The 20,386-nt window shown below is 37.7% G+C and overlaps 2 protein-coding genes across 2 annotated transcripts; one reads left to right on the plus strand and one right to left on the minus strand.

Annotated features, from left to right (window-relative positions):
* Positions 1 to 6,011: 6,011 nt before the first annotated feature.
* On the plus strand, positions 6,012 to 6,984 carry LOC137709858 (uncharacterized). Its single transcript, XM_068448839.1, has one exon. It carries the CDS (start codon positions 6,043 to 6,045, stop codon positions 6,982 to 6,984), a length of 942 nt encoding a protein of 313 aa, XP_068304940.1. The 5' UTR covers positions 6,012 to 6,042.
* Positions 6,985 to 8,464: 1,480 nt separating this feature from the next.
* Positions 8,465 to 11,393, minus strand: LOC137711199 (tobamovirus multiplication protein 2B). Its single transcript, XM_068450408.1, has 5 exons — positions 11,224 to 11,393; positions 9,784 to 9,849; positions 9,632 to 9,696; positions 8,970 to 9,060; positions 8,465 to 8,767 (listed from the first exon to the last, which is right to left on the minus strand). Exons 1-5 carry the CDS (start codon positions 11,353 to 11,355, stop codon positions 8,735 to 8,737), a joined length of 387 nt encoding a protein of 128 aa, XP_068306509.1. The 5' UTR covers positions 11,356 to 11,393; the 3' UTR covers positions 8,465 to 8,734.
* Between the last annotated feature and the right edge of the window lie 8,993 nt (positions 11,394 to 20,386).

Consider the following 20,386-nt stretch of genomic DNA (forward strand, 5'->3'; position numbering starts at 1 on the left):
CTTCGACACGGCAAAAGATGGATTTTAGTATCTTACAACGTTTAAACGGTTAAAAACGGCTTTTAAGTTTGAAGGTCCGGAATTTTGTAATTTTCCCGTTTGTTTCCTTTTGCATCTAGGGTTTTTCCTAAGACTATATAAACAACTTTAGGGTTGTATTGTAATTATCTTATTATATTATTTATCAAAATTCGAGTGCTTTTCTTAATTCTCTAGTGTTCTAGAAACTTATTAAGAGTGACGACTTGTACAGACCCTTTAAGGGAAGGGATCCTCATTTTTCAAAAAAAAAAAAATTAGGACACCCTCTTGATCATTAGATTTGACTTTAATGAAATTATGTGGCTGAGATTAAATCACATGCCACAGAATCTCAACCACATGATTTCATTAAAGCCAAATCTAACGGTTAAGAGGATGTCCCCATTTTTTTTGAAAAATTGGGATCCATTCCCTTAAAGGCTTCCACTACTTGTAATCACTTTCATCTGTAACTTCTGCTATGTCATTTTCTTTCTTAAGTTGAAGTTGTCTAATTAAACTTGAACGGCTAAAATTATTTACATCAACCTGTTTGGGCCCAAAATAATATTTTGGGCCGAGCTTATAATCGTCCTTGGCCAGTAACATTCATCTAGAATCTTATCATGGGCTGTTCAGTCAAGGTCAACCGAATCCTGTTGTGAGGAGGTTTGGTTTAGATAAGGGTGATGTTGTCGAACCCTAGTGCAACAAGGAGTCTTAAAGCTAAAGATGCTTAAAATTAGGAGATGAACCTGGATCATTAAGGAGCTTGGTTCAAAATCCTATTGGGGTTAGCATTGGCCGAAACCTAATCAGATTGGGTTGAGGAGTTCTAATCCGAGTGCAGTTCTAGTTCGGCCATGAAGGGGGTGCGCTGCTATAAATAGAGAAGGGAGTGCATCATTCAAGCCCCTCAAAATTGACACATAAATTGCCCTGCGCAAAGCTTCTCAACAACCTTTGAGATTTTATCCCCTTCCTCTTTCTACCCATCAACATATCTTCAGTTTGGATAAACAGCACTGTGAAGGCAACCATCGACATCTTCAGTTTGGATAGACAATACTTGAGCCGTAGAATCAACCGATCGAGGAGCACCTTTAATTTAGATAGACATCACTGCTTCAAGGCCGACTGGATAATATCCAAGTCTCGATCGACAAGGATTTTCGAGTCCTTGTTGGAAGAGGTTATCTCATCAACCTTTTCAGTGAAGTAAGGTGTTATTAGGTTACTAGGCTCGGCACATTGAAAGCTGAGTTTTATTTTATGATTGGATATTCGCAAGGACATTTTAGAGTTCCGACGGCTGAACCGCATTTACCATTAAGACATTTATCTCCTTTAAGTACTTGTGTCCATATAATCTGGTACCAGTTCAATGTACTTATAGAGGCGGATCCATAGAGGAACCTGGGAGGTCCCAGGACCCCTCGGCGATCCTAAAATGCTGCTAGAAATTTTCTGGGAGACCCCTTGACGAGAACATGATGTCTGTGCTGCAGGTTGCAGCTTGCAACGGAGAAGAAGACAGCGGGGCTTCAGGGGAAAAGAAAGAAAACATGGTTTTTTTAAAAAGTTGGTCCAAAACGCAGTGTTTTGGCCAATTTGTTTAATTTTTTTTTTTTGGTTAAAAAGTAATGAGACAAACGGTGCCGTCTGTCAATTGTCCCTGATTGCATATGGCTAGCCCCACATGGGCCATCTTTCCCAAGAGTCCCTTTCCTTTCCCCCGTTCCGTTCCTCTGCTTTTCCCCTTAATCCCCATCTTTCTTATATTCACCCAAAACCCTAAATTTCTAATCCCACCCAATCTCATATTATAATTACATTACTCCAAGAAAGACGTCATCATTACAAAGTGAAGCTCTTTTTTGAGATCATTGATTTCCAACTTACAGAATTAGATGATTGCTTCGCTGAAGGTAATACCGAATTGCTTATTTGCTTGACATGTTTGAGTCCGAATGATTCATTTGTAGCTTTTGATAAAGAGAAGCTTGTTCACCTGGCTCAAATGTATCCTAAAGATTTCACAGATTGAGATAGATCGGCACTTCAAGATCAACTTGATATTTACATTCATTTTGTGCGTTCTGATAATGATTTTTCTCAATTGTGGGGGATTAATGAGCTTGCTAAGAAAATGGTGGAGAAAGGGTTGCATCAAACATTTGCATATGTATATTTGCTTGTTTAGTTGGCTTTGGTTTTACTGGTTGCAACTGTTTCAGTGGAGAGGGCATTTTCCACTATGAATATCATTAAGGGTCCGCTTTGCAATAAAATGGGAGATCAATGGTTGAGTGATAGCTTAGTTGTTTACGTTGAGAAAGATGTTTTTTCATGTATTGGTAATGAAGCTATCATGGAACATTTTCAGACTATGAAACCTCGTTTTGGACGTTTGAATTAGAATTTTATAGCTTGTAATGTTGTTTTGCACATGATTTCTGAATGAAATGTATTGTATTTAACTTTTCAATGTTCTTTTTATTTATAAATTTTTTGACCTTTATTATTGGGACCCCCCGAGTTTAAAATCCTGGATCCGCCATTGTGTATTTATACTCTCACGAATATAATTACCGAGACCAAACCTGGCGCCGACGATTTGTGAACTTCGCAGAATTAGCAGCCTTATCTTCAGGCTTTAGAACCCGAAGGCTGAGACGTGTTCCTTCCTCGGTCTCAGTCGCAATATCAAGAAGTCAGCAACGCGCCCAACGCCACATCAACACATTTTACTCCCCGGCCGAGCTTGGCCGACGAGTTGGCACACCCTGCACACAACCGAATGACGTAGTTAGCTTATTAATTACTCAGCCTGTGCGCTTCATATGTTTGGTAGTTTTTAGGGTCAACACAACCGTGTTGAAATTTGGTGCCAAATGTGGATTAAGTTATGGGAATCCATGCTTTCGGATGAATAGCTCGTGTTCAACACGCAGTATTTCCCAATGAATGACTAAGGTTGGGTACTCTGTGAACATTAATTTTTTATTTCCAAGTCATTTCACACGTTTCAAACACGTTAAAGCATGGCATGATGAGGTCTACGCTTCACTTTTGGCTATCCGGAGAACTAACTGATCACTTCTCCGTTTTCTATTATTCTAGATTCGTAAGAAGGAAACTTAATAACCAGCTACTACATCTAGGGTTTACTCCCCAAGATGTTGTTTAAGTTGCCAAATCGTACTACACAAACGTGATCACATGATTAGTAACCCAAAGAGAAAAGCATTTTTTCCCTTATTTTGTGAACCGTTTGACATCAATTTCTATTTTTCAATTTCTTGAAACTTTCATACCAACAACTAAGATTTGACCCATCACCTTTCTCTGTGCTGAAAATTTCTCACCAAACCAGTGAAGGCTCTGTCTAGTCTCTAGTCCCTTTCAACAAAGACCTTCACGGAAGCTTCATATCGTAAACATCAACCATTGCGAAATAATTAAATAAATAGAAATATTGTTTTAAACTCTTAATAACTCATTATTCTAATTACTGTAGAGGCAGAGAAGTTATGTGCAGATTGTAACAAACCCTAAAAAAATGCATTCTGAAACTGAAATATAGGTCGGTGTACGGCAGCTCATCTTTTTCTATACAATTTCCCACTGCATTCTTCCAATCAGGCAGCACCACGGACACAGAGATGAAAGGCATATATACATGTATTTGTTATTTTAATCTCAATTTGCATAATAAAATAATTATTAAGACTAATTAAGTTTTGAGTTTGTCCATTTGTAATCTCTTAAACACGGCATCTCCATACGGCATCTGTGCATATATCTCTCTGTCTTTTGACAATTTGTTTACAATTACAATAGATACTGAGAGAAAAATTATATTTAAAGAGATTGTATTTCGGTTATTTCTGGAATTAGTAGATACAGTTTTGGGTCGTACCCTTTTGAGCAATAGAATGTCAGAGAATGTTGAGCAATGAGCAACAGGTGGTGTGGTTTGGTCAGAAGAATCATCAGAAGAGTGGTTAAAAAGTATAAGCTCACTTTTCAACCTCTCTAATCCCCCAAACCCATAGAGCTCAGCTTGCTCCAATTCTGTAGGTTTAAGAGAAGGGTTTTCAACCTACCATAAAGGTATGAACTAACACCTCTTTACTATATCTGTGTTTTCTGTTGTGGATTAAGACTTTTTTCTATTTAGGGTTTGTGGGTTTTAGTGGTTCATTTAACTGATAAAAACGTATGAATTAAGACTTTTGCCATCCGGATTTTGTGTGTTTTCGGCTTGGACTTCTTTCTTTCCCCTTATGCGCATCTCCAGTTTTCATTCTTGCGATTGAATAAAAAATTGAGGGACAAAAACAAAGAGATGAGTGCGGAACGAGAAACTAATTAAGGGTCTGTTTGGTATTTGAATTTTTTTATCCGTTCTCAAAACATTTCTTGAAAACAATTTTTTTTAGACTCAAAAACTTGATTGGTTTGCAATTTAAAATTTTTAAATCTTACGACTTAAACTAAACAAAGAGATCTAAAAAGAGGAGTCTCATGAGAGGGAAAGAGGAGGGAAGAGGAAAGAAAGTAAGAAATGATTGAAAGAAGGAGAAATAAGAGAGCGAATTGGACGAGATAAAGAGGAAGAGAAGTGATAGAAAGAACCGAAAAAATAAAGAGAGCGGATTGAAAGAGAGACGAGAAAAGGAAAAAAAAAAAAAGACGAGAGAGAAAGAAGAAAAGAAAGAGAGATGGATTTGGAGTGAGAGGGGAGGAGGGAGAGAAAAGAAAGAAGTGAGTTTAAGTTTTAAATTTTTAAAAACTCACTTTTTATGTTTTTATATAATAAACTATATTTTTGAGTTAGTCTTGAGTTCAATTTTTGAAAATAGTTCTACCAAACAAGTTTTTAAGGTTGAAAACTTGAAAATTGTTCTTAAGTTTAAAAAGTTGGATTCAAATAGAATACCAAACAGGCTCTAAGAGTTTGAAAAACACTAGCTTTGGCGCTTTTCAAATCTAGATTTGCACTGTTGAATTGGAAGTTAAGGGTAACATGCTTCACTGTTTTTGGTGTTTTTGATCACGGTATCATACTTGGACTCGTATGAATTAAATCATTGGTAAAATTAATTTTCTATTTTAAGTGAATTTTGGGGTGATCTGAACCATTGAAATGGAGACAGTTTAGGGATTCATTCATTATTTTTCATATAATTAATTTTCAGTGAGTTCTGCATGTCCATTTCTTAGTGGGTTAATTTGTCCTTGTTTCTTAGTACCCAATGAATACCTTGATCTTCTTTCTTGTATTGTCCTTGCCGTTGATTGTTTCATTTCTTAAATCTTTCTGTCAATAGAGATTTTGTGGTGTTTTGATCATTAATCGGTGTTTGTACTAAGTACATGAATGTATTGTAGCCAACTTCGTTTTTTCATCAAAACTTTGTGCTCCTAACGTTGTCTTCTTATTTCAAAACTTCGATGTCTTTTGTGTCTAATGAGCAGTGGTGAAAATTGATTCATATAGCATGGGGAGGAACACTGGTAAAATTGTTTCACATGCAGGCTCTGGGGTAAGTACTGATAATCCAGATCATCTTCTTAATTAAGTGTGTATGTATTTTAAAGTTTTTAACAATTTTAATGGCAATATGACAACAAAACAAATGTAGGCCATGATGGAAGGAGAAGGTCAATGCAAGAAATCCCTTTTTGCTTCTATACACAAGCCACACATAGATGAAGGCAGACCAAGAAGTATGGTTATTAAGGTACATAAACTTTGAACTCTCACAAAGCATATCTTTTCGAATTTTTCTACAGTACGGTTAAATAAAGGGTTTTAAAATGTGGATATATTGTCAATACATTAACTTTATAGTTGCCGCTATACGAGCGATATGGTTGACTTAATTTAAAAGTGCAGTTAATCGCACTGAAGAATGACAGTATATTCTTGTATATGTTTGATTTGAGATGTCTAAAGGAAATATGTATCTGATTGGATTTGTTTGGTTAAACTTGCAACAGAAAGCACATAATATGATTCCTGCACACATTGTAGCCGAGGCCATATCAACCCTCCATGGTGATGGTCTAGAGCTCAGATGGTCAGGCCCTATTACACCAACAGAAAGGGAATATGTCGAACAGTACGTGTTAGCAAAGTACCCACAGTATGCTGGCCTTGTTGAAGGAGAACAGTTTGATCTCTCCAGTATTTGCGTCATCGAAGAATCTGCCGAGACCATGCCCGATGACAAGAGGAAGTCACCAGGGGGTAGCTTGAAGTCACCGAGGGAGTCCTCGACACAATTCGCCGGAAGCAACCTTCCCGACTTGGACAGGACTCAGCTGGAGCCATCAAGGTTGCTTGATATCCTCACCACGAAATGCTCCTTCCCAGGAAGTTTCATCTCAATCCCCGAGATACAAGCTCGAAACAAGGTCTTGAAGCACTGCGGATTGACCGATGATGAGTACCTTGTTCTCTTCACCCCAACCTACAGGGACGCCATGGTATTGGTGGCGGAGAGCTACCCATTCTATCGCGGAAACCACTACATGACCATTATCGGCGAACAAGACTGCATTAAGGATTTTGCTGGTTACAAGGAAGCCAAAGTGATTTTGGCACCAGAGACTTGGTTAGATTTGAGGATCAAAGGTTCACAACTAAGCCAGTATTTCAGGAAGAAAAGTAAACACAAGCTCAAAGGGTTGTTCTCCTATCCAGCTTACGTAAACGGGGTTCATCACTCGCTACATTGGGTTTCGGAAGCACACCGGAACTCATGGCATGTTCTTCTTGATGCAACTGCACTGGTAATCGGAAAGGATCACTTGAATCTCATGCTTCACCGGCCCGACCTTGTTCTGTGCACAATCGACAACTCTCACGGCCAGACTTCGAAGATCACTTGCCTTTTGGTCAGGAAGAAATCCTTTGATACTACAGTGGCTCAATCTCAGGTCAATGAGTGAAGGCTGTTTGTACGCTTTACGTACGATATGTTAAACGGCTTTACGCCAAAACTAGTGAGCAGTAACAATTTTTTTTCCAACCATGAAAAGGGGAATACGAACACGAGCGGATACAATCACAAAACTAAAATTTCAATTGATAAGTACAATAAAACTGATGACTGTTGTGAGTTTGTTCTGAATATATGTTCTGCACTTAAATTCCAATCTCTGCAAGTATTTTGTTTTCGGATTAACGGGAGAGGGAGGATTCGAACGTGAAACATGTTCCGACATTGGAAAGGGAGAGATCACGGGACTCGGGAGTGCGAAGCTGTTCGGAATCAAGTTGAGCTTGCAGGTCTTAGTCATACGTAGTTGTCGACTACAATGAAATTTTGACCCCTTTTTTGTATCTATTTTCATCATTGAGTCATGGAAATAGACATTTAATGTAAATAAACTGGTTAGACAGAATCTAACACTAAAACCTTGTCAATGCACCAATGCAATTATTGAAGAATATGGAAGGACATGAAGGATTCATATTCCCTCTCCTCCTTTATCCTGGGACCGGCATCGGAATATAAACTTACATAGGCAAAGTTATAAGATGAGAAAAAATCGGTTAAGATGGTTTGGACACGCGAACCGAAAACTTACAGATGCAGACACGTGAACCGAAAACTTACAAGTGCTCCAGTTAGAAGATGCAACTATAAGATGGAGGGAAACGGAGGGAGACGGAGAAAGACCTAGGAAGACTAAAAGAGACTATAAGAAAAGATGCTGCGTACTTGGAACTAACGGAAGATTTGGCCCAAAGCAGAGCGTAGTGACGTTCTAAGATTTATACAGCCGACTCCTCTGAGCGGAATAAGGCTTGGTTGTTATTGTATGGATGGACATGAAGAAATATAACTATGAAACTAAGGACATTCATTGATATTCTTTAACCAAAATCCAAGCATTCCAAACAAAACAGAAACTAAAACATTGCATCAGGCATCAAATTGACAAAGTCAATTAGTGAAGTTAAAAGCGGTTGTATTTTCGGTAAAACATAATTTTGGAGGACCTTAGTGAATTTAACTAGGGACAGTCTGACTTTATAATAGTAGAGATCGTCTTTTCAGCCATTGCCGCCTTAGTGTTCTTAGTCCGGTAAGGAGCACCATTACTACGATTAAGTTGGTAAACCAATCTTGGTCATTTAAATCAGATAGAAAGAAGTGAAAGGCACAGGGAATGTGGTTCCAGTTATGGTATATAGGGATGCTTCTACACATGACATTATAATGCACATTACGCGCCTCACAAAGTACTTACAGGACAGAAGCACCAAAAACCAGGATAAAGGAATAGGAACAAGCTAGGGACCCTGAAAGTATAAATCAGTTTCTTCGAAGGTGCGCAGCAGTTTGGCATCCTAGACTTGTCGGATATAGGATTATAACGGGGTTAACTAGACGGATGAGCAACTAACTACGAAACTAATATCTATTGAACATCTTATGCAGGAATAAAATTGAAATTCAAAAGATTCAAGAGTAACAGATCACATTTGCTCAAGCAAAGTGGTTTCTTTCGACTTTATGTTAATAAAAAGGAAGAAAATTACTTCATGTTGAATCTACTGCCACAATCCTATTGCGTGTTTACATACCTTGAGATCACATATAATTTACTCTGACCATTCTGAACAAGAACTCCAAATGTTTCTTTCCAATGTTAGCCAATGTACAGCAACATTGGTACACAGTTGGGAATGTTAGCCCACTTTTGCGTTTTCCACCTCATGCTCCTGGGAGGAGAATAGTATGGAAGTTGAAAAAAGGACATGGCATCCAGTTCTTATGCAATGAATAGACTAAACTAAATACTGACGGATTTTATGGAACAAATTTTGGTAGAAAATATTTGCTAACCTTGAAAAAAATTATTATGCTTCACTCAAACCAAAACGAAAAAGGTATTAACGCAAAGAGAGAAGGGGAGATTTTAACCTCTTGAAGGACATGAGCTTGAGCTAGAGAACTAAGTTGGCAGCTTTCCATGTTTTCAAGTAACTGGATTACAGTTTGCAGATGAGGAACACTGCAAAAATTACAAACACATCAGGCAAAGGGTGCAAGAACGGAGATGCCATGCACATTGTTACTAGTGGAAAGATATGGGGAACACTTCAAACCAACACTGTTAAAATTATGGTTTTGGTATACAATCACTACCCATAAAATGCAATATGTTGCATTCCATCATTTCAATTGCGGCCACTGGGATGAAAAAAATTTCAAAAAGTGCAGCTCATTTATCAAATCAGTTATCAAGATTTTGGTGTCAAAGCCCACCATCTTGCGAAGTCATATTGCCGTATGACCAAGTGGATTATAAATAGTCTCAACAGACAAACAGGATGCGCACAACCATTCATCTTCCAAAGTCACATTGATGCATGTCCAAAATTTGGTTTTGTATTTCCTTATTTCTTAAGAGGAGATATACCAACAAAAACATTTGATGACACGACACAAGATTCAGAACTGTTAGCTATATATATTTCTCTTTCTGATGAAACAGGAGATGCTTCAGGCAAGGGTTTGGTGTATATAACTGCATGCTATAAAAGGTTTTCCAAATAAAGCCTACATGAGTTTTAGTGCACAACCTTTGTAACCCATTTTCCATATATGCATCGAGGGATGAAATCACTCGAGGCATCTGCCCCAACAACTGCATACAAAGGAGAGGAAAATGAAATTTACCTTGAATGTTTAGACTTTACCGTCAGTATCATCTTGGTGAAAGTAATCAAATTACCTGTCCAGTATTCTTAATTGTAGATGTTTTGACCAAAAGGTTCTTTGGAAGCTTTATCAGTTGGGCCTGCAGAATATAAGAAATCAGAAATATAACCATGTGCAGTAGGCCAATAAGGCAAAGTCGTACCATGGCTATCACCACATACTGCATGGTAGTAAGCCTTTTCCAGTATTGTTCAAAGTAACTACTGTATCCAGATGATAAGATGAAAATTAAGGATGAGAATGACTACTTCTCATTGCATCATGATGTATGGTTATAGTTACATTTCATGTTTGGGAACATGGAAGGAGAAACCCTTCACGAGATTAATCTCATTGATAAGTTGATAGCCAACCGAGCGCAATGGCATTCTAGGATTCAGACAGCCGACCCCACGTAGTGGGAAAAGGCTTTGTTGTTGTTGTTGATAAGTTGATAGCCAAGGATAATTCAAAAATTACAAAAACTGTGAAATATGAACCATGCCAAAAGCACAAATCAATTAACAGTGCACCTCCACTCCCATCTTCCACCCCAATGTGTTCATTTTTAAGGCCCTACCCCTCACCACAAAACAAAACATTAACACTCATCTTCAAAAGCAAGAAAATTCAGATTACATTCTAAAAAACCTACTTTTATGTACCCATCCCTGTCCTGTTTCACCAAAATCTATCCTAATGAACCGGACTCTGGAAAAGCACATTGTAAATAAGCATTTCATTCTTTTATTGATCCATCAAATATTCGTATCAGTTTCACAATCTTTCATGAGGAAGGGCGCATCTGATAATTTTCTCTGGGATGTACCCCATTCCTGCCCTGTTCCACAAAAATCTATCATTAATAACCGGCCCCCGGAAACTCTTGCATTTTCTGCACATTCTAACTAACCATTTCATTATTTTACAGATTGGCCAACTATTTGTATCGGTTTCACAATCCTTCAGGAGGAAGGGCATATCTGATAATTTGGGCATTATTTTGTAGCCATTTCTAGTTTTTTGTGTCCAGATACATGTCAATGACCGCTTTCCTTCTTACACATAGTTTTTCATAACATTTCTGCCTCCAAAATTGTACAATCTTTGAGGTAAACCACCTGGGCCACAAAAAATCTCCTCCAAAATTTCATTTTTACAAATATATTTCCCCTTTTTTGCTTGACTAATCTTATTTTTCCCGATCAAATCAGCACCAGTATATGGCATAACCAAGTTCAGAAGAAAAGTAACAATAAAAGGGAGACCCAGTAAGCCGACCAAATCAGCACCCTTCCCAAAATCTAACCAAAACACAGTAAGCCAAATTGGTTTAATTTTCGAAAAAAAAATTAAAAGGGAGACCCATAAATTAATTAAACCATTGCCCACTGAAGCTTACTATCCTCTGCCGCATAGATATTGTGATAGAGAAACTGAGAAATAGAAAATAAAGAGAGTAGGAGTGGTATGCCTGGGAAGGAGATGATTGCTGCATGAGGTGGAGGAGGTTGGAAGTGGACTGTACGGCCTGAGATATCTGATCAGATACCAAGGCTTTTGCTGTATTCCCTCTGCTGTTTCCACCTCCGGTCGAGCTCGCCATTCTTCCTCTGTGTTCCTATTTCGGAAAGCGCTTTCTTATTTTTCCCTTTTAGTTGATCAATAAGTAATAAAAGCTTTTTTATTAAGAGTTTTAACTTGGTACTGCTCATTTTAACGAAAAATTATATTTTTATATTAAAAAATCAAACTTGATACTATTCATTTTATTCTTTATTTTATCTTTATCGTTAAAACTCATTAGTTTTCCTTTTTTTTATTAGCACCACACATAACATAACGTTGAATGAATCTACCATTAAAATTTAACATTAAATGACATATTTATTCTGTTATGCAATGACAATTTCTATACTATGTCTTAGAAAAAATTAAGAAATTTCTAAATACACCTAAAATCATTTTAAGGTATTTCTCCAGCTCTCAAAACTCTTCTCATCTTTTATTGTTGAACAAAACATTAATCAGTCAAACTAGAAACATGTTAATTGAGAATAAAAAATAAAAAAAAATAGAAACAAGTTTCGAACTTCTATTTTTTTATTTTATATATATATATATATATATATATATATTTATCTTTGATGAACAAGAACAATAGATTAAAGAGAAGTTCTCTGAGTACACCCAGTTCCAATACAATCAAAAAGCAGAGCTCTACAAGCAGCAAACGGTAAAGATCTATCCCAAATATGAAGGTTTGCATGCTAAAAACCTGCATCCGTGATAGTGTCTACCACAAACATTGCTTCACAGAACACATGAGACCAAGAGATGTACTCAGCCGTTTCCAATTAAGAAGATGTGAAAACACCTCTCTCTATATAAAAACGGTGCGTTCCGAGATGTGAAGTGGGAGAGAAGGGATTTCATAATTGGATTGGGGTTTTGAATAAGACGACCTTTTCATTTTCAATTTTTTTTTCATATTGAAAAAGTAATAAGAATAAGAGGTGTTAAGCTTTTTATCATCTTGGTGTCGAGTTATTTTTCCGCAGGACCTACTCTACAGTATTGTCACCGCAGTAGAGTTTAACCACCAAGTTCGGGATGAATTGGTGTGGTTCCTCTACACCTAAGACACCAGAATATCGAACCATGAACGAAGAAAGGCATGAGAGAAAATCATATTGGCTAGTGATTGTGAGGCCCAAATTCTTGACTGGAGGGGACACCAAAGGCCTCTGCCCTTCCATCCCTTAGATAGATAGAGGGGAGGGTAGAGCTTTTGGTTTGTCATGTTGTTAAAGAGTTGAACAATGGTTTTTCGTGTTGTTAAAGAGTTGAACAATGAAAATAGATGGCGAGTGCCTGATCGAATTGATGGGGTCATGTAGGAACAAGGTTCAAATCTACCGGTCTGTTAGGATGCCTCAGCTGCATACATCAAAGGACCTAGCAATTTTTTTTGAGATCCTCAATTATATTCTTCACCCGCCAAGAAACACCACTTGTGCCCTGCACCGCATCAAGAACCAGCTTTGAGTCACCCTCCACCAAGATCTTCCAAAAGCCTGTACTCCTCGCAATCCAAGGGCATCCCTAAGAGCAAGACGTTTGGCAACATTGATGGAAGTTTCCCCCAAGGACCTGGCTCCGGCAATCACCTGTTCTCCGTGATCATTCCTTATGATAAATCCCGCAGCCGCCGCAGAGTTCTTAACAGAGCCATCAGAGTTCAGTTTGAAGAAATCACCACGAGGGGATTGCCATCTAATCAGCCCATGTTGCTTCATGCTAGCTATAAGATTGTTCTTATTGGCATCAATGTAGTCATTTGACATGTTAAAGGCCAGCAAAACCACTCTAGAAGGATAAGCTTTGGCATTATTAAAAACAAATTCCTCATCTTCCAGGTTTGCCAACATATGAGGAGGGCTAAACCAAGATCTGACAAAGTCTCATTATCATGGTAATCAAGGGAACAGAGCCACTCAAACGGACTACAATTACTTTGATTAGCTGGAGGTTTCACTTTCGGACCATACATCCAAACTTGCTTGGTACACACAGTGAATAAATAGGTGATTTTGGTCTTCAAAGCACACATTACATAACAAGCAAATATCACTGATCGTGTTAATGAATTTATTAATTTTACTCCTAGTTTGAAACTTATTTAGAATTAAGAGCCAGCTAAAGATCTTAATTTTATTAGGGATATTTAACTTCCGCATTCTTTTTAGGAGCTTATTCTTCTAGTCATCATTGATCATGGTGTTTTGAATCCAAGTTGCAGACTTCACACTGAAAGCACCATTTGCATTTACGCCCCAACATAAGGAGTCAGGCTTGTCATAGAGCGGTAAAGGAATGCTACATATTTTATTAGTGATCTCTTCGTCCACAAACTCACTCAACGAGGCTCTATTCCAAGACCCATTCATAATAAATTGGCTCACCTTAAGACTTAAATCTAGAGAAGTTAACTGATCCTCTTAAAGAAGGTTAAGGATAGGGAAAGGAAAAATCCAGTTGTGGGTCCATAACAAAATGTTCCTCCCATTTCCCACAATCCATTGTAAACCTTTTTCAATAACTGATTTCGCATTCAAAATTCCTTTCCAGGCCACCGATTGATTGTGCCTGACCCTAGCCTCCATAAAATTCTCCCTCCTTAAATATTTTTGTTTAACTAATTGAACCCACCAATTCTGATCATCTATGAGCGCCTTCCAACCAAGCTTCGCAAGACGAGCATTGTTGAAGATATCACTTTTCCTAATCCCCAAACCCCCATTGCTTTTGGGCTGGCACACCTTATTCCAGGCAACAGGGTTCATTTTACTTTCCCTTCCCCGAAGGAACTTTCTGTTCTCTTTATCAAGCATCTTTATAAACTTATCTGGGCATTTAAAACACACCATCATGTGATTCGGCATACCACTAAGGTTGGTCTTAATCAGTGTAACTCTACCAGCTCTCGAGAGAGTGTTAGCTTTCCATCCTGCTAGTTTATTTTTTATTCTTAACATAATTTCCTTTGTATTTACTGGATCTTTCCAACAAATAATATTGTTAATACCCAAATATTTACCAATTGTAGTTTTGTGTTGGATTTGGATAATAGTAACGATCTCATTACGAACGTGATTGGTAGTATTCTCCGAGAAATAGAGAGAAGATTTATTAAAAATTATCTTTTGTCCAGAAGCAGACGTAAACGTATTCAAAACATTCAAGATAATCCTAGCATCACCTTTTGACGCTTTAGCAAAAATGAGACAATCGTCAGCAAACATTAAATTGGAAATCTTGAAACCTCTAGGGTCAGAAGTCCAACGTTAGTTCTAGGAGATAAGGCCAGAGCATTAAAATGCCTAATTAAAAGGTCCATGCATAAAATGAAAATATACGGAGACAAGGGATCCCCTTGCTTAATTCCGCTTGAAGGGTAGAGATACCCATGGGCCTTACCATTAATCAAAATAGACAAAGAGGTGGATGTAATACACTCCATTATGAGATTGATCCAATGATTGTTGAATCCAAATCTAGCAAGTACCAACCTAATGAAATCCCAACTGAACATATCGTAAGCCTTTTCAAGGTCTAATTTAACATCCATCGCTCCCGTTCTCCCATTTTTATGTTTAAAAGACGAAAGGATTTCATGAGCAATAAGGATGTTATTATGAATGAACCTATTCAGAGCAAAAGCCCCTAGTTATTAGAAATGCAAGTTTCTAGGATTGGTTTAAGTCTATTAACCATCAACTTCTTAATTATTTTATACGTCACGTTGCACAAGCTAATAGGTCTAAAATTAGCCACTGTTTCTGGATTTTCCACTTTAGGAATGAGCACAATGTTTGTATGGTTAATTAGCCTCAAGCTCGATCCATTTGTAAAGAAGTCTTTAACTAACCTTATGACTGAAGGACCAACAACATCCCAACACTTATGGTAAAACAAGGCATGAAAACCATCAGGGCTCGGGGCCTTCAAGGCTCCAATGCCATTAACAGCCTTCCAAATCTTGTAATCACTAACAGGGCTAATCAAGGTCCTATTCTGGTCTTTAGCGATGCAAGAATCAATGATGTCAATGAAACTTGAAATTATAGTATTATTCAAATTAGGATGACCAGTGAAACGCAGTTTAAAATCCTGCACAAAAACCCGTTCCATTCCTTCCCCCTACAACCTCCAAAACCCTATACTATCCTTAATTTTCAAAATTTCATTCCTCTTTCATCTAACATTTATCATCGTTTGGAAAAACTTGGTTTTCTTATCCCCAAGTTGGAGCCAGTTGACTCGCGCTTTTTGAGCCCAAAGGATTTCCTCATTACTAAGAGCTATATTTAACTCATTTCGTACATTGCCTCTTCGGCTAGTAAATGAAGGTTGTTCGGATCATCTATACTCTGGGCTTGGAGAACATTAATTTTCTCAAAGAGTTCACACTCTTTCATGGACATTACCAAAGATCTCCTTGTTCCAAACTCTAGCCAGAGATTTCAAAGCTCCTAGACAACCCCTTCAACTTATCATTAGGGTTGCCATTAAAATCTATACTCCAAGCCTTTTTAACAATATTAATAAACTCTGGATGATTCAACCACATAGCCATAAACTTGAAGTCACACCGTCTAACAACATTACATTGGTTATTCGGAAGGCAATCTAACAGAATAGGACTATGGTCTGAACCAAAAATCGGATAATTGTGGAGATTAGCATTTGGAAATGTATTTAACCAGGTTGGATTTACAAGGACCTTATCTAATCTTTCAAAAATTAAAGTGTTATTTTTGTGCCCATTAGTCCAAGTAAATGGAACCCCAGAAGCAGGGAGAAAAACAAGGCCTCTATCTTTCAAGAACTCAGTGAAGTTTACCATGTGCACATTTGTATTTCTATCTCCCCCCCCCCCCCCCCCCCCCCCAACCTTTTCACTGAGACTTAGGATATTATTAAAGTCTCCAATCAACATCCAGGGTTATGAGTTAGTATTGATACCATAGAGACACAACAGATCATCCCATAGTTGAGATTGCATGCATTTTTGCGAAAGGCATAAGTAAAAGTGCATAAAAAATTAACACTCGAATTTAAGATTGTAATACTACAATGGATAAATATGAAGTAGGAGGCAATTTCATTGACAGATAAGTTTTGGTTATGCTAGAACAGGCAAAGCCCACCAGCTTGCCCATCCCTTTCAATAAAAAACATTTCATTAAACCACTTACAAAAAACATTCTTAAAGATTTTACTGAGACCAGACTTAGGTTTTAGAACACAAATGACATCAAGCTTAATTAAACTAGACATAAATTTAAACTGAGGGACAAAATCTAGTCTACCCTACCCCCTGCAATTCCAGACAAGACACTTCATCAATCAACATCCTCAACAACATAGCTAGCCCCAACATCACCATTACCCATGTTTCTACTTCTCTTCCTACTCCCTAGATACTGCACCTGCTCATTGTTTTCCTCTTAAGCCTCCATGAATTCCTCATCCTCCTTCATCGTGTTTTTACCCTTGTCAACATCTGACGTAATCTTAGCTCCACCCCCAACAGTTGCACCAGAGCTCAAAGCACAATCAAGCCTCCACTTGGACACTAAGTCTGCCTTCGAGACCCAAGTCTTGTTGCCCCTAACAATATTATCATAAGTCCTACCATCCCTTTGCGCACCATTACGACCCCTGCCAGTATACCTATTCTTCCTAGAAACCACAATATTTCAACCTTTACTCATATTCTCCTTTCGAGTTCTAGGTTGTTCTCTCACCTCCAGCTTTTCCTTATCTTTAGAGATCACATCTTCCCCCAACACCGGTTGAGGGAATACCAGCATAACCCCTCCATGCAACTCCTGCATGGTTTCCTCAGAAATTTCAGCACCAGTCGGATAAACCAGCGACTCATCCTCAAATAGCCTATCCACCAGTAGCCACCCATCTCTGTCCTCTATAGTGGGCACTTATGGCCCTCTGACCTCTTTCAACCACAATAAAAAAAAAACTTTGAACAACTTCTCATAACTCAGCAACACTGAGTTATCCTCCTCATCATTTATAACCATCACTCTCTTCAAAGGCAGCCTTAAATCCACCTCAAGCCTCACAAACAAACCATTCAGACCCAACAAAAAATTCTCATTAGCCCTAATGAAAATGCCCACAGATTACATAATCACCTACAAGATTTCAACATCCCAATATTGCACCGGAAGCCTTGGAATACAAACCCAGACTCTAAGACTAGAAATCATCTCCATATCATGAAAAAAAGGTGGTCAACTTCTCCAGATGGAAAATTTGACATCTAATATACCAAGGTCTATTGTCTAACATATACTCAAGCACATCTTGGTCAGTAAACTCCACTGCATACCAATGGTATCTAAATTGATCAAGATAAAGGGATTCTGGACCCCCGAACCCTAAGTAAGCCCTAACTTCCACTTAATAGTTCTAGCTTCGATTTGCTTCCCCACAAGCTTTCCTATGAGTACCCTACTCTCCATATGTTCCACATTGAGGTTCGAGTAGAGACTAGTCGAAACGTTAGTAACTCCATTCTCAAGAGTAAAGGTACCCCTAGAACCCTCAACAACCACAAGGGGTTGGCTAGGTTGAGGAGAAGCGAATCTATTCAACCAGGAAGGTAAATTGGGATCGGAAGGGATCCTAGGGTGTCTGGAGGGCGAAGCTTCAAGCTAGGAGATAATAGTCATTTTGGGTAAGATGGTTAAAGGCTTAGTTTTCAGACACAAGGCAAAGGTAAGAAAAACCTTCAACAGCAACCCATTTATAGACAGCAAGCCAAGAGAAATGTGAGCAAACAAACCTTTGGGAAAATCAAAAGTAAGAAATGAAGACAAAAATACACCACACTACTCTTAGCCAAGCACAAGTAATTAGCAGTAATGATTGACGAGATAGACAACCCAATCAACTCAACAAGCCACATTTCACAAGAAAAAAGTAATTTTAAAAAACATTAAGACAATACCGAGATAATAATTACCCTCACACTTAGCGCTTTGGTCAAACTTGCACCACCGATTCGGATCCCCCATACATAGATCTAGGTACTTGAGATTACTTCTCCAACCATCACTCATCAGAGCTATGCCGCCATTAATCAGCATCCATCTAATTAAATCCCATTCCCCCAAACACAACTCCCAATCCCAGCGTGCCCATGGCGGAATGACGCAATCAACAGAGGGGAACTTCAATTCAGCAACCCAGTGCCCCCAGTGTGAATGAAATGACCTTCTCTCATCCCAGAGGACACTAAGCTGAACATTATTATCAAACATCGATTCCTCTTCCATTACCCAAAACCAATCAAGTACGTATTTCATTACATCATTTGCCCCTAAAGCGTGCTAAATCATTATCCATTCCCTTATTAACCAACTAATTAGCCTACCTACTAGCTTAGAGGGGGCCAAAATCAAGAAATTGGTTACCCCCAAGAAGAATCCTAATCCTAACCCTAGGCGGCCCATCTTTCTTCTTTCGACTCTCATCAGAGGCAGACCTTGTTTATGCATATTTTTCGAACTTCACATGAAGTAAAGACTTTATATTTTTCGTTCTTTTAGTGATTCAAACATCGGCAATTATTTAAGCCTAATTTTTCTTTCTAAAATAGCTGCATTATTTAAGCTATAAACTTGTGTTATTTAAGCCTTTCTAACGTACTTGTAGATATTTATGGGTTCTCATAACCCCGCTTGCGATTCCCCAAATACCTACTTTGTTTTCTAATATACGCAAAGTGTTTTGGTTTTCTATACTACCCAATAACGCAGGAAACCAAACTTCCCAATTTCAACAATTTTAAATAAATTTTCAGCATTGCATTTTCACAAAATACTAGTGACAAAATTATTACCTAAATACATCTCTCTTGGGAACTTCTGTAAAAGTTAACATGCATTATATTTTCTGTGTGCTGTCAAGTTTAACTTCTAACCATATTCCGATTCTTCGGTCCTTTTAGTAATTGATAGCCAGAGACATATATCATGATGCACTTACTGTTTTCAATGGTGAATTACGGCAATATAATTCATTCCATTCAATTGGTGCCTATCAAGTGTCTATTTTCTTCTCTCCACATTAACCATGCAGGATGTTAGGGTTTTTACTCCTACAATTTAATTTATAATAATTAAAAATAAGTATTATAAGATGTGAAGAATGTGGGGTGTGTAGAAAATGCATGGTCTATGTAAAACAATGTATGTGTATGTTGAGAATGTGAGGTGTGAGGATATTAGGGGAAGTATGTGGGGTGTTTTAAGATAATGTTCAATTGGAAAAGCAAATATGAGGTGTATTAAGTATGTGAGGTTTATTCAACATATGTGGGATGTTAATATTATAAGCCATAAATAAATGATTATCACAGGACTACTAGATTACTTTGTTTTTGGACAAGGACTAATGGATTATTTGAAGCAAACAAAAGACCCAAATTAGCCCTGTCTCTGACCATGATATGATATGTGATACTTACTTTTGGTAATGTTTGGGAGATCAAACTTTTAAATTAATCTTTGTAAATCAAATTATGTGGATATTGATAATTGGATTATTACTTAAGTATTGATTAACGTGCTTATTTCCCTAGCATTATTCTTTTCTTTTTTTGTCAAACTGTAGTCATTTTGTTAAATTCGCAAAGAGAGGTTTACATTTTTCACAAGAATATTAAATACGGGGAATAACAATCCTTCATTTATGATGCCCATTCAATCAACGTTCAATTGATAAATCAATAATTTGGTGTTGTTTTTTATTTTATTTTAACAAACAATAGTATACAGGCGGGGAGTGACCTAAGTCTGAGCTTTATAATGTACTAGCAATAATATAGTTCAAATTCTCCTTTTGCAAGAATCGAACCGAAGACCTCTCACTTACAAGTGAAAAAGGAATACCATTAAACCGTAGTCCTAAGTCCTACTCCAACCTTTGAAGTAAAACTCAAATTTTAGGTTCTACACCTATCTCAACTTGCACCAACCTTGGGGCCAAATATGAGTTTTAACCCAAAACTCATTTTTAGGGCAAATTTAGGCCATAATTCCCCT

Source organism: Pyrus communis, chromosome 12 (genome assembly GCF_963583255.1).
Source record: "Pyrus communis chromosome 12, drPyrComm1.1, whole genome shotgun sequence".
NCBI classification, from domain to species: Eukaryota; Viridiplantae; Streptophyta; class Magnoliopsida; order Rosales; family Rosaceae; genus Pyrus; species Pyrus communis.

Bases quoted from the DNA above. Each gene is read 5' to 3' on its own strand.
- LOC137711199 (XM_068450408.1), bottom strand. From the start codon at position 11,355: ATGGCGAGCTCGACCGGAGGTGGAAACAGCAGAGGGAATACAGCAAAA. The intron at 9,850-11,223 runs GCATACCACTCC...TATATTCTGCAG, and splicing joins AGCAATCATCTCCTTCCCAG to GCCCAACTGATAAAGCTTCC. The intron at 9,697-9,783 runs GTAATTTGATTA...CTTTGTATGCAG, and splicing joins CAATTAAGAATACTGGACAG to TTGTTGGGGCAGATGCCTCG.
- LOC137709858 (XM_068448839.1), top strand. From the start codon at position 6,043: ATGATTCCTGCACACATTGTAGCCGAGGCCATATCAACCCTCCATGGT.